The sequence below is a fragment of the Podarcis raffonei genome, chromosome 5 (assembly GCF_027172205.1).
Source record: "Podarcis raffonei isolate rPodRaf1 chromosome 5, rPodRaf1.pri, whole genome shotgun sequence".
In the NCBI taxonomy this organism is placed as follows: domain Eukaryota; kingdom Metazoa; phylum Chordata; class Lepidosauria; order Squamata; family Lacertidae; genus Podarcis; species Podarcis raffonei.
This window is the reverse complement of record NC_070606.1, coordinates 18,681,640-18,696,648: the sequence shown is the minus strand read 5'-3', so window position 1 is coordinate 18,696,648 and position 15,009 is coordinate 18,681,640. Positions and strand designations below refer to the sequence as shown.

General features: G+C 42.5%; 1 protein-coding gene across 4 annotated transcripts in view; it reads right to left on the bottom strand.

Annotated features, from left to right (window-relative positions):
* Positions 1-15,009, bottom strand: part of LRMDA (leucine rich melanocyte differentiation associated) — a 738,096-nt gene that overhangs the window by 221,834 nt on the left and 501,253 nt on the right. Inside the window, exon 6 of one of the 4 annotated variants that reach the window (XM_053388140.1) lies at positions 4,225-5,376. The exons of the other annotated variants lie outside the window; for them this stretch is intronic. Coding sequence (XP_053244115.1) covers positions 5,302-5,376 — 75 coding nt within the window. The 3' untranslated portion in view covers positions 4,225-5,301. Of the gene's footprint in view, positions 1-4,224; positions 5,377-15,009 lie in introns of those variants that run through there. 4 annotated transcript variants of the gene reach the window in all.

Here is a 15,009-nt window from a genome sequence, read left to right as displayed (position 1 = left end):
AATAAAGATCATCAAACCACGAGCATGAGAAAGATTGCTACTATGTTCAGTGAACCTTTGCCCACACATACACTGAAACTCCCATGGGAGAAAGAGCTTTGCACGCTAATCGTAAAAAAACTTTCTGACTTGCAGAAGAAAACATTTTACTACCCTTTAAAGTTTTATTTTCCCAGCTGCAAAATGACTTTATTAAGAGAGATAACTTTATGTCTGCCAAGTAACTTGGTAGTGCCTGGTAAAGCTCTAGCTGGAATGATTATATAGTTCACACTGCTTCTTTAGAATGATTTGTAACAAAAAATGGATATAGACTGGAAAATATTTCCTGTTTTAAGCTTTTAGTCTGTACAGAACTTTTGGTAATTGTTGAAATAGGCTTTCTGATGTACTAAGTGGCCTACAAATTAAACATTTCAAATATTAGAAGGGAATCAGAGCAGCACCCTGTGTGACCCCAAAATTTGGTGCCCACTCCTCACCTCTTGCTTTCCATTCGGCATCATAGTTGTGGGTCCCCTTGCAGCACCCCAAGGCTCCACACCCAGTGTCCACCCCTGTAAACCCACCTTTGACCCATCTTAAGTGTGGGTGTCTGTCACAATTACAAATAAGAATTCTCTGTACTGCTCAAAATAAATCCCTGTTGTGATGTGGTGTTTCTAAGCACGTTGCCACTGAAATCCAATCATTTCTCTCTCTCTCTCTCTCTCTCTCTCTCTCTCTCTCTCTCTCTGCGTGTGTGTTCATGTGTTTGTACACAACACACTTTCTAGAAGGCCATCTATAAATGCACCAACCAACAACAAACATGCTATTTTCTTTTTGGTTTTGGATCATTCTGTTTTGATTATCAGCTGGCCAAGAGGATGAAAATCAGTTCAGGTCATTAATTTCTGAGCAGTTGCCACCCTAATACCATCAGTCTAGATATATATATCCTCCCTGATTCCTTTAAAGTTTTTTTTAAAAAAAGAAAGAAAATGAAAAGGGGGTATGCAAGCGGTCTTACAAGAATTGCTTTAGCTTTTGTACTTAACATGTCCTCAATCTTACCTCCATTATAACCCTGACAGAATCATTAATTTTAGTCAGTCAGTCATTTAACCAAAACAACTCTCAGGTGACCTCAAAATAACATATAATCAACACAGAACTAGTCACAACAACAATCTTTAGATCCTCTTGGAAAGAAAAATTAAGCCAGCTATGTGTGGCTCGGGGCAAACTAAGCTGTAAATCTCCCTTTTCTGATCTCTTCATATAGATGAAAGAGCACTGCCGCCCTGGATTGCACTGAACAATTATATGTTCTAAAAACTCAGGGAATCAGCTTTCAGACAGCCCTAATCACTACCAATTAACCACATTTTCTGACATCCTGTAATAGCTGCACCATGCTTGCGAACACCCAGGCCAGGCTTTAGGCAGCCAGTCCTTACAGTATGGACTTATGGGGCATTGCTGTTTTTCTAAAACTCAATCTGTTGATATTTGCCAACAATTCCAAATAGTTGTTGCTTTTATCATTGTGCCACTCTTACTTTTTCACCTCCAAACAGTTTACAAAAATAAGTGGATGAGGAAAGCAATTTTATCATTCCTAATTACATTTGGATCCTGCAATTTCATCAATTTAAGCTTAGGTACAGAGGAATTCCTACCATTTTTCTTTATAACCAACTTACGAGGTAGGCTAAGTCGCGATTGGCTGTATGTCAGTGGTGGAAGAAATACTATGCAAGAATAATCATTTGTATCTCCAGTTAAAAGGATTTCAAGTAGCGGAGCTAAAAAAGACGCCTGCCTGGTGCTTTTTTTCTAGAAAAATAGGGGTTGGTGCTCATCATGAAGTTGTTACAGTAAGTGTCACACTTTATAACGCACCCCCCAAGAGGTGCCAGTACTGCGTGCCCTTGAGTACCCCCTTAAAAAACACACAACACTGCACCTGCCTAAAAAAGTTGTTGCAGTCAGAATAGACAGCACTGGTCTACTGATAGATATCTTAGTAGGTTCACAACCCCAGGATCACCAAGAGAGTTTCATGGGTGAGCATAGCTTTGAATCTCAACGAAGTCCAAACTATCTGCTACACCACAAAAGCTGTACAATTTGAAGGTGCATCTTTACTTCAAAAACACTTGAATGCCTCAGATTTAGCACATAGGCTCAATCTAGGCATCATAGCAGACTGTAGTTTGCACCAACCACAGTTTAGAACTCAAACCAGGGTTTACATTTACAGTATTTCAGAGCTGCTTAGTAGGTTTCATTTTCCTTGCTCCTTCAGTACTCCTAAATCTATGGTGCACAGAGCATCTGGAGAAAGAGCTATTTTGGTTTCTGAATTAAGAGAGCATGCCAAAATATAGTTATTGTGGTTTGGTTTCATCAGAATTAATCCAATAGTAAATTAGAGTACAGCATGACAAAGGTCCAGAACAGTATAAAGAAGATAATAATAATAATAATAATAATGTGTGTTGAAGTGAACTCCAGAACTCTAGTAAGTTGTGTGTGTTTTAAAAAACTCAAATAGGGATGGGTATCTGGCATTTTAAATCTCTATTTGGTAACGATGATATCAGTTACTAGGAATGTAAATTCAGCATTGCCCCTGAACTGCTCTGTTTAAAACAAAGTATCCCCGTAACACCACCCAATTAATATTCCACACCTCAGGCTAAACGTAACTGCTACTTTATAAGGAACTGCCTGGATATGTAGAAAAGAAACAATACAAAATGTCTTGCAGTAACATTAAAGAGATCCATTTAATAAATGTTGCATTATCTGTAGTTATTTTTAATAGCTGCATATTGTATTAATAAAAACTACACAGAGTCCGAGATTAAAGAGTGTGTTTTGCTAAGCTGACAATAAAACCCGTTTTTAATAATAAGTCATATTACACGAGAGCCCTTGGCATTATTGGATTGCACACATTTTCATATTTTTGGCAGTCTAGCAGCAATAAGCCTCACTTTATTGGAGAATTCTGAAGTGTATGCTCAGTAAACTATGTGCCTGGAAACAGTAATTAGAAGCACAACTGAGTATAACCAATAGATTTCACAAAACATCTGGGCAAGCGTGTGCAGATGCAGAATGTGTGTGTGAGAGAGAGAGAGAGAAACTGAAAAGTGTGGGGTTCATCCAACTAAGCTGCACATGGAACAGACCTATTAAAATTAATTAAGTTAGTCATGTCAATTAATTTCAATAGGTCTACTCTGGGCATGACTACCCATGGCTCCAAGCAGTGAGAAGTTCTAGGAGGCAATGCTACCCCTTGGTTTCCAATGGATTGGGGAAGCCAGTGTGATGCCCTCCAACTCCCACCTACTGTAGACTGCACAGCCAATGGTCAGCGGTGCTCTTATTGTTTCTTTTATTTAAACACTTTATGTCCCTAAGTGGCGTACAATAAATAAAATAAAGAAACGGTAAAAATTGTTCAAAACTATAAACCAGACTTCAATTAAAATGCCTGCTGAAATAAAAGGAAAGTCTTCGGTAGATGATGGAAGTTCAGCAGAGACGGGGGTGGCTCTCTGACCTCAACTGGAAGGGAGTTCGGTAAATTTGGGCCCATAATACCAAGCACATGTCTCCTGGTGGATATGAACCGGGCATCTGGGTCACAGTGACTCCTCTAAAGACCTCAGTGATCAGGCAGAGATATAAGGGATTAGGAGGTCCTTGAGGTATCCTGGACATGAGTTCTTAAGGCCTTGTAAATTAATACAATAACCTTGAACCTGGCCTGGCTGCAGGCTTTTGAACACTGGAGTTATGTGCTGACGATAGTCTGTACCCACGAACAGTCTAGCTGCAGTATTTTGCACCAGCTGGAGCCTTCCATTAAGGCTCAAGGGTAGCCCCCTATAAAGCATATTGCAGTAGTCAAGTACTGAGGTTAACAATGCATGAATCACTGTGGACAAGCTATCCCTGTCCAAAAATGGCTGTAGTTGATGTACCAGCAGTAGCAGGTAAAAGGCACTGAGGTTACCTGAGCTTCCAGTGGTAAAGATGGATCCAAGAGCAACCCCCAAACTCTGAACCTCTTCTTTCAGAGGGAGTGAAACCGCATTCAGAACAGGCAACTGGCCAATTTCCCAGGCACAGGAACCATCAATCTACAGTGCCTCTATTTCCCCAGGGTTCAAGCTCAGTTTATTGGCCCTCATCCAGTCCACCATTGTGCCCAGACAATGGCCCAGATCATACACAGTCTTTCCTAAACCAAATGTTATGGAGAAGTAGAGCTGCTTGCCATTAGGGTACTGATGACACTTTAAACCCAAACTCCAAATGATTGCACCCAGTGGAAAGTGGTTTTCCTTAATCACTTAACTTTCTGGCTTGAGGGCACTGCCAAAAGTTTCTGCCCATTGGCTTGAAGGGATGCATTTTTCCATCTGACCAGCTGCCCTGGTGGTGCAGTGAGAAGTCTGTTCAACTCTTGTAGAGAATGAGATGGTAGAGTCCTGGAGTTGACAGAATGGACGGTACCATCTCAGACTGCAAATGAGGAATCACAGTTTTGAAAGCTCCCTTAGGTTTTAAGAAAAAAATCTCAATACTTGCACATGAAGGAATATAGCACAATGATGAGAATAATAGGCTAAAAAGGAGTTTGTTGTTTACATGCAGGGATTTCCTCTCCCCACCCTGCAAAGTAAGAGGGTTTTCAAAAATGGCATTTCCCACCTACACTCTGAAGTAGAACAGTCCACTCTACCTTCTCTGGAATCGTTTATCTTATTTTGCTTCATGTTTAGACCAAGCATGCTTAAACCCCCATTTGAGTCCAGTGGTGCTTGACCCCCTCTACTTGCCAATAATCTAAGGTCCACTACAGATATATGAAATAGACATCCTTCTGCTACATTTGAAATGTCATAAAAGCATGATAAAGGATATTAAAAATAACAAGCAAATGCTCTTTCAACACAACAGCAGTTTTAGAATGTTTCTATTATGTGGGTCTTCTTCCATGCAATGTATGAAACTAAGCCACAGGGCTACAAAGAGCACCCCCAGTCTGTCCCTCCAAGCAAAGCAATATTGACAATTCTGTCAGTAACCTTTGTTGTGTGCGCTGCATTGCTGTGCCCCAAAGAGCAATGCATGACTCTTAAGTCTGAAGCATCTCTTTTACTGTCATCCATTTTCATTAGGACCCTTTGATCTCCCCTCTATTCTTTGTACACAAGACTTCATCACCTTTATTTTCTATCATAATTGCACGTGAAAGATTCTCCCTTTTGATACACCTCGAATGCCAAATCATTATCGAAAGAGAGTGTTGAAAAGTGTCATGTGTTGCTCTCCTCTGCCTCTTGCTGGAGATGGAAACCCATACACCTGTGGAAGACAAACAGCTTTTTTCAAAGATGTGACACATCTATCATCCGTCCACAGGATATGAGCTGCTCTGTCTGCTTAATAGCAAGGGGCTGTGCATAGCAAAAAGACTAACTGCTGAAAGAAATTTGTAGCACATTGCAAACTGTCTGGCAGCCCTCCCGAAGCCTGAGCTCCATCCTGGCCTGCTGATAATTCGCAGACTGTGTTCCCGTGTGCTCATCACTCTGGCAGTAAGAGTGGCTAGATGGGGCCCCCCGTCTCTGCTCCTTGTCACACTGTCATTCAGGTACGTCTGTCTGCCATCACCTGCTGACAGCACCGCATGTGTCTCAATTACAGCCCAGGCCTCCACTCACATGGCTGATGAAGATGTTCAGCCTGCTCTGGCTAATAGCGTTTGCTCTCAAAATATGCATCTTTGGGGGTTTCGTGAAGACAGGCGCCAGGCAAAGCCTATGGGACACTGCACATAGGACTCATCCGAGTATCTGGGAATGTTAGCAAGGGCCATATAAACCCCCTCCAATTTTTTTTTACTGTGTCCATTCCTATAATGTATAACAGAAACATAAAGGATTTCTTCCATCTCTGCCTAGGCATGAAAACAACTGATTAGACAGCAAAACCCAACAAAGAGTATTTTCCTCCAGTGAAGAATAATTGACAACCTACTGCAAGGAAAGACTCCCTGGAAAAGACCCTGATGTTGGGAAAGATTGAGGGCACAAGGAGAAGGGGACAACAGAGGATGAGATGGTTGGACAGTGTTCTCGAAGCTACCAGCATGAGTTTAACCAAACTGCGGGAGGCAGTGGAAGACAGGAGTGCCTGGCGTGCTCTGGTCCATGGGGTCACGAAGAGTCGGACACAACTAAGTGACTAAACAACAACAACTGCAACATATTCAGGGCTTGGATCACCGCAAGACAATCCTAAGTGATTGTTAGGGTGGCTGTGTGCTTTATTTTATCGAGGCTCATCCTCTGTTTGAAGAACTGTCCAGCCCAAGTCCAATTTAAAGAAAAAGAAAGACCTCATGATGCCATAGGGCTTCTGACTCTTAAATGGTAAAAGTCTGAAACCTAAGCAGGGATCAGGGATGCAGCCTAGGGATTAAGGGATTGACCTGGGGAAAGCTGGGGTAGGAGGTCAGGAAATAAACAATGATTTTTTTGGGGGGGGATTCAATGTGCTCCAGTTAGCCCAGTCTAAAAACTGGATATTTGACAGAAAGGGGGAAAAGAGGAGCAGCTCTTATGCAGTATTTTATATTTCAGGATGAATGGATTTTTTTTAGTGTTTTAAATCATTACTAATGCAATATTGTAGTACACCTGTCACAGGACAAACCTGTGAATCAACACCCAAACCTAAGGCACCCCCTAGATTTGGCAGTAGCCCCTAGACTCAACCCCCAGTGTGGCGGAACGAGTTGTGCTGCCCTAAATCCGCCTCTGACACCAGAAGGAAGACTCAGCATCACTAGCAGCTCAGAATCCAGCTGACTCTGTGCCCCCACCCCTAGGTTTCCCCAAAATTGCACTGGGCATGGGGAAACATTTGTTGAAAGGACCAGGCCTGCTTCCTTGGAAAGGGTATTCCATAGGCTTGGTACTATCACAGAAAATGTCTAACTCTGTGGCCTAAGCACGCAAAGTCCCTGATGGTTCATGAGGCTGGATTCTTGAGAGGTAGCAATGATAAAGAAGTGGTTAAGCCTCCAAAACCCAAGAACAGGGATGGGGAAATCCGTGACTCCCCAACAATGTTTTTGGACTACAACTCCCCCCTAACCATTGGCCATGCTGGCTGGGACTGGTGGGAGCTGGAGTTCAACAACATTTGGAAGATACCAAGTTCCCCACCCTTTCAAATAGGCTGATTTTAAAAAACAACAGCTATAGACTTTCAGTAGGAGCTGATCGCTTTGTCTCAAGTTTAAAAATGCTATTCTTTCATGATTCCCTTTCTCTAGAGATGTTTCACCATCAGGCAATCTAAACCATGTAAGCCAATGTGCATGAGCCAGAGAAGGGTATAGAATCATTGCAGGAGCTGTGAAAGAGATGCAGCTTTGATGCTTCTTGGAGCAGGTTTTATTTTTATTCTTGCTCCTCCACAGCTTATTACTCAGCAATTGAGTCTGTTCTTTTTTATTATTATTATTATTATTATTATTATTATTATTATTATTATTGAGTCTGTTCTTAAAGATTTAATCATACCAGGACAAGTATGTACATTTGGGTCTGAAAGTCATGGAAAACATAAGGGATGGAATTCAACAGCATGTCATGTTCTTCCAAATGCTCCATCTGCACAAGCATTGCAGCTTGCCAGATACAACAATCCCCTCTCCCCCCCACCCTGAACTGTTCTGGGGGGTTCTCCCAACTCCCCCCTCCAAACTGATTAGGAGGGGCATAGGGGGCACACTGAGGGAGGGGGAAACCCCCATTGCACAAGCAGCTGTCCTTGAGCAGGGTTTTGCCCAACGAGACACGTTAGGTGAATCCTACCCAAGGTTGATTCCCCACCCCCTGTGCCCTTCCCCCACTTAGCTTTCTGAATCTCATAATAAAAATGCTGTATCAAATTAACTCCAGGGACATCTGCATGACATACATTATCCAGAAGACAGTTGGGGCTCCCATGACGCCTTTACAAAATACACCAACAACGGTACTGCAAAGCCTAATGCAACTGCTAAGTCACCCACTGTGCTCAGAAAACTGAAACCACGTGAGGCCCAGGAGAGTACAGCTCTTCTATCAAGAGTGCATCCTTACAGTATGATACAAGAGCCAGTTCAAGCCAGTGAGTGCTCCACCATGTGAGAAACTAAACTGTGTAGCATAAGATTATATTCACAGCTGCTTACTAGATAAAGTGATCATAGCTCTTGTTTCCTTAGGGACAAGCATTGCTTCCTTCCCCTCCCCCAGCAATAAATAATGTTCACTCACACATTCATAGAATTGTAGAGTTGGAAAGGACCCCAAGGGTCATCTAGTCCAATCTCCTGCAATGCAGGATTCTCAACTAATGCATCCATGACAGATGGCCACCCAACCTCTGCTTAAAAACCTCCAATGATTCATTCATTCATTCATTCATTCATTCATTCATTCCCCTTCCCCCCCTCACCCACCCCTTTGCACTTTGTTAAACAGAAGGGTAGTCTGTGACCTACACAGGTGAGACCTGCTCTGTACAACCTCTGTGGAAGTGTTGCAATGCTGGGCTGGGCCATAAGTAGCCTAGAAAGGCAGCAGGGTGAGGAGCAGAATAGAGACATCCCTGATACTGAGTCCTGAGAAGACTTATTCAACATCTTTATCAACGACTTGGATGATGGACTCAAGGGCATCCTGATCAAATTTGCAGATGACACCAAACTGGGAGGGGTGGCTAACACCCCAGAGGACAGGATCACACTTCAAAACGACCTTGACAGATTAGAGAACTGGGCCAAAACAAACAAGATGAATTTTAACAGGGAGAAATGTAAAGTATTGCACTTGGGCAAAAAAAATGAGAGGCACAAATACAAGATGGGTGACACCTGGCTTGAGAGCAGTACATGTGAAAAGGATCTAGGAGTCTTGGTTGACCACAAACTTGACATGAGCCAACAGTGTGACGTGGCAGCTAAAAAAGCCAATGCAATTCTGGGCTGCATCAATAGGAGTATAGCATCTAGATCAAGGGAAGTAATAGTGCCACTGTATTCTGCTCTGGTCAGACCTCACCTGGAGTACTGTGTCCAGTTCTGGGCACCACAGTTCAAGAAGGACACTGACAAACTGGAACGTGTCCAGAGGAGGCCAACCAAAATGGTCAAAGGCCTGGAAACGATGCCTTATGAGGAACGGCTAAGGGAGCTGGGCATGTTTAGCCCGGAGAAGAGGAGGTTAAGGGGTGATATGATAGCCATGTTCAAATATATAAAAGGATGTCACATAGAGGAGGGAGAAAGGTTGTTTTCTGCTGCTCCAGAGAAGCGGACACGGAGCAATGGATCCAAACTACAAGAAAGAAGATTCCACCTAAACATTAGGAAGAACTTCCTGACAGTAAGATCTGTTCGACAGTGGAATTTGCTGCCAAGGAGTGTGGTGGAGTCTCCTTCTTTGGAGGTCTTTAAGCAGAGGCTTGACAACCATATGTCAGGAGTGCTCTGATGGTGTTTCCTGCTTGGCAGGGGGTTGGACTCGATGGTCCTTGTGGTCTCTTCCAACTCTATGATTCTATGATTCTATGAACAAGAGCCAACGGATCCAGGCAGGGACTCAAGGCCCTGGTTGTTGCCCAGGAACAACCCAAGCCTGACTTCTTCTACAACCTTACAGCTTATAAAGAGAGCAGTGAGTGAGTGAAAGGAGTCACCTTGGGGCCTGAAAGGGTATCATGCTGCCCTATAAATCTTTCTCTCTGCATCTTTGAGTGATTCACCACAAGGGGCAGCAAAGCTTCTGCTTCCAGGCAGGTAAAAAGAGAATTTTAGCTATGGCAGCCAGACGCCATGTGCTCTGCAGCTGTGGGATCACGTTAGGCTCTACACCACCATTCAAGGTACCCCAGGGTGCTGCAGCACCCTGGTTGAAAACCACTGATATAACTAATGTTAATGCAGACTAACACACCATTTCTGACATTGTACACTGAGGGCCATATTCAACTAACCCCATTAGTGGAAGCCAGTGCTAGGACTTCCGCTGTTTCAATGGGGCTCCTCCCCCCGCCTGCTCACCCAGGCACCTCCCCAAATCCACTCTGGAGGGTAGAGAAAACCCCTGGAACAGTCCACTGATGGGGGGAGAGAGAAGGCCATTCAGTTGGGCATAAAGAAATGCTTGCACCAACGGAACAATCTCCTTAGCGCTGCATGGAATTCCACCCCGAGTATTAAGACATTTTTGTTATTTCAAGTTCCTGCGCGGTGTTATTCTTACATGCTTGTAATAAAATGCAACCAAATTCAATAAAATTCAAGTGCATGAATAATGTTAATGCAAACGAAGGCAATATTTCCAAAACTGCACAGCTGGAAAGAGTTGTGCCTGCCCAGAATCTCTCCATTTGCCAGAAGTCCCTGATGATGAATGAGTCCTACACTTCTGTGTGCGAGAGAAAAGATCACTCAACTTACATTAAAAATGATAATGTCCCTGAATAAGCAACCAAACACCCAAACAAGTCATGTGGAGATGAGAACTACAATGGCCTGTCTGCAGTAGGATGACAATGAAATGTTGATATACCTTCCTGCCCCTTTAGGTGAAAATAGCAGAATTCTTGCCACTCATACGCATGGTACATATATTCATTTTCTAGAGGTTTCCTAGTTCATGAGCTCTTGGTGTGTTTTTATTATCCATGAACACATAGTTTTGATGAAAGAACCACAGGCAGAGAACAAAATGAAGTGTGATATTACAATGCCAGGTATCCCCCCCCCCCATCTTGGATACAGGTACTATCCTTTTCAAAATCTATATTTCTAGACACTGCAAAGCTTGAGCCTTGGAAAGTGAGATTACTATTCAACAGCAAGAAGCATTTACAAGATTGAATACAGAGGATGAAACTCAAGGACAACTCTGCGGTGCTGGCTGGGATTTAATCTTTCCAACATTTAAGACATTAAATTAAGTTCAGGAACATCCCCACAACAACGGCAGGAATGAATCACCGCAGACGTTAACCAGAGGTAGAGCCTGAGAAAAGTCGGAGCTGGATTACTTCTCCTGTGCTTTTTTGATCACAAACATTTTCTCTCAAATTGTGTCTTGAAGCAAAGTTTTGTTAGTAGCTGTTTCACAAATGCCTTTCTTTGTTTACTTACTGAACAAAGTTATGTTTCTTGACCTGTTTAATATTTTCCAGTGGACTTCACAATGGCTTCAAAAATAGCTGGGTGATGTACAGAACTTGTCTTCAGTCTTATGCAGATGTTTTATTTTGTATAGAAATTAAAGCAAGGAGAATTAAAGCACTGATATCAGCTGGCCTCACCCTCTCCTTCTATCTGTACAGGAAGAATAGTATACATGTGCACATATTGGTTACCACTGCTTGTAGGCAATAGGTCTGACAGCATCTGCTCAGGTGCAATATTACCTTTCCATATTATTACATTGTCTGAAGACTGAACTTCCTGGTTCTTTTTGAAAGGTATTTTTGTTTTCTACTTCCTCTGGAGCAGAAGTGAGAGACGGGCACAGTAAATAATGCCAGGATTTTGTGTATCTCCCACTGGGCAGTAGCATGTATTCCTTCCCTCTGAGCAATATTTAGCAACAATGAGTCAAAGACATGCTCTTAAGTCTGGGCTCAGAAACAGTGAAAAAGCAATAAGAAAGGTGAGCCAGGGAAACTTCCAGCTACTCACCTCAGCCAGCCCCAGTTTTGACCCAAACTGATAAGTAGCTTGTCTCAATTCTGGTCGCTACAGACCCCACCTCATTTCCCTGTCTATTTGTATTTATTGTAAGCGACACTCCTGAATACATTTTTATATTTTTGTTTCCCATTTAACTGGCTTAATTTTGGGTCTATTTGAGTTTGGTATCAGATTAATAAACTGCCTTTCCTAAACCCAGGAAGGTTAAACTAAGAAGATGGCATCAAAATCCTATACAGTTAAGAGCACTAAAAGGCATGGGATTTACAATGATTTTTGGAGGCGATGCATTAAAATTGTACAAAATGGCATTCCTGCTTCTGCCTGATAAGGTGTGGAATTCTTCAGCTAAGCTGTCCAGAGGTGAAACTGAGAGGCAGGGGGCTGACATTGGCAGGCCTAATGGGTTTTAATGGAGCTCCTTCATTAATTATCTGAGTGCTGGCACTGTTACCATGAACCCGACATTATATAAAGAAGGAAAAATTTCACTTGGCCGCCAGCACTTGAAGGTTACAAAAAAATGCTTTTCACCGAGATGCTGCATTTGTATGCTTATCTAAGAGTTTTTAATGTCATTTTACAGTTAATAATTAGCCTTCCCTTGGTCTCCACAAAGAGTGCCACCGAGACAAAAGAAAACGTTAAGTGTGTTAGCTATACTTGCCACTGGTATAAATAGTCAAAGGGATGATTAATGAATGAGGGAGAGAATTAAACAGAGCAGGGAACAAAGACAAAGCCCATTTGCTTGGCTGCCCACAAACCAAGACAAGCCGCAGCTGTAAAAGAAACTGCAGAAAGTGACAAACAAAAAAAACACAGCTTAATAGACAGCTCATGAAAACTTACTTTAACCCTCCACATTATGACAGCCTGAAGCACTTTATTAACACTCGGACACGTTAAGATGCTGGGGTCGTTTGAGGCTAAAACATGCATTTATTGGGGAGTCACCCCCTCAAAAAGGGGGGATCCCCCTTTTCTGAGTGTGACAGAAAGAAAAACAGAGAAGCCCTAAATAACTTAAACAGCACTCTTCAGTGCTCCATTGTGGAGCATGCCAAAACCGACGTTTTTAAAGAGTTGTTTGGAGACGTCAGACAAAGCAGAGGAGGCAGCAACACAAATGGCCCGGCAGAAGCAGCTTGACAAGCCTTGTCCTTGACTTAAATGGCTACATTATAGAAAAGGGCTCCTTTCTAAAGGTGGGGGGGAGCGAGGAAATAATTGAGTGAGGTTATAGGAGGGTGGACAACATGAATCCCACATGACATTTCTTTTGTTTTTCTTTTTTCTGTTTTGCCCAATCCTGGGAATTCAGGTTTTCTGGGGATATTCCCCCCCCCCAAAAAAACTCCCCCACAAGTTTCTAGTCCTTGTGGTAACAGAGACCAATTCTAAACATGTGATAATAAAAACCGCTAAAGTATTGGCATGAATGACACAACAGAATTCTGAGCTTAAGCAACGGTTTGCTCAGTGTGTTTCCAGGAGTTGCCTGGAAGAACTTCCTAAACCTCATAAACTACACACCTTTCTCCCTTCTCTATACTTCCTGCCAGCCCACACAAGGCATAAAACCAACTGACTATGTTAGTTTTTCTCACCCCGTGCCAAAAGGCCATCCAGTGGGGTACAGCTTATTTCTGGGCACTTGGAGGCATCACATGGCTCCAGCTTGGCTACTTCGAGTCTGGGTTTTCCTCTGCCTCAAACCAAGAATGCTTGATGATCTGGAACTAAATATGAAGAACTGTAATGTGGATGCTTTGATTTGTGGGGAATTTCCAGGGACTAGGCACCTGGAAAAAGCTGCTCTTTCAAGTAGTTTTGGAAATCATGGATGCAAGTTTTATATATATCCCTCTTTCTTTATGCTCAGAATGGCTGTAAATACCAGGGCTCTCCAACAGCTGTTAAATTTGGTTCAGATTTTCTGTAAAGCCCTTTCACCCCAGAGCTATCAATCACTGGCAGAGTAGCTTGCTTATTTATTTATTTATTTATTTAAAACCATGCATATATCATTATTCATTTTTTTAAAAAATCACAGCAGTTTACAACAGTCATACATAAATTCATGTGGTAAAAAAACATATAAAAATTAAAATATGAGATCCACTGAACATTACAGAAGGATATTTTGTTAATTGTCAGCATAAGCTTGGTGGCAGAGAAAGGTTTTCAATGGGTGCATAAAGGTTAAAAAAGTAGACACCTGTTGAATCTCTACTGGTAGAGCATTCCACATGACTGGGCTGATAAGCTTTAAGAGTCAGGTTCTTGTTGCTGTAGAATGAGCATCACCAACTTGTGGGAAGACAAACAACATTCCTGCAGTTGATCTCAGTGATTAAGCTATGATATAAAGGACCCCTAAAGTACCCTGGACCTAAGTTGTTCAGGGCTTTGTAAATTAATATAAGGACCTTAAACTTGGCTTGGGAGTAGTTAGGAAGCCAGTGCAGATGTTTCAACAATTGTGTCACACATTGTCTTCCATGAGCCCCCATCAGTAGTCTGGCCATCACATTCTGCACCAGCTGAAGCTTCCAAACCACGCCCAAGGGCAGCCCCACATAAAGCACAATGCAGTAATCCGGGCCTGAGGTTGTCAGTGCATGGAATATTGCGGTCAGGAAATCCCTGTCCAGCATCAGCTGTCGCTGGTGAACCAGAAAGATCTGGTAGAAGACACTCCTAGCCAGCAAGGACACAGGGCTAAAGTGACAGAGTTGTATCCAGGAGCACTCTCAAGGGAAGGTAGTGTGACCCCACCCAGAACAAGTCACTTGTCAGTCTCCCGGACACAGGAACCACCCACCCAAAGAGCCTTGATCTTCCCATGATTCACACACAGTTTACTGGCCCTCATCCGATCCATCACTGCATTTAAACACCAGTCTAGAACTTTCAAAACCATTCCTGATTCGGATGTTATGGAGAAATAGAGCTGTGTGTCACCAGCATATTATAGCAAAAATAATGACTGTATATTGCTGAAATCAGAGCTCAACCACAAGTACAGAAAATGACGAGCCTTTAATTAATTAAGCAATGAGGTATTTATATATCACTCACAATGTTCAACCTTTTGTACAATCTTCATCTTCCAACTCAAAGAGATTAGTTGATGGACATTCTCATTTGATCTCTGGATTCTCATTTTCATTTCACAGTTTGTTTTCTGAATTTGTTAATCTCACAGTGAGTAAGTACTC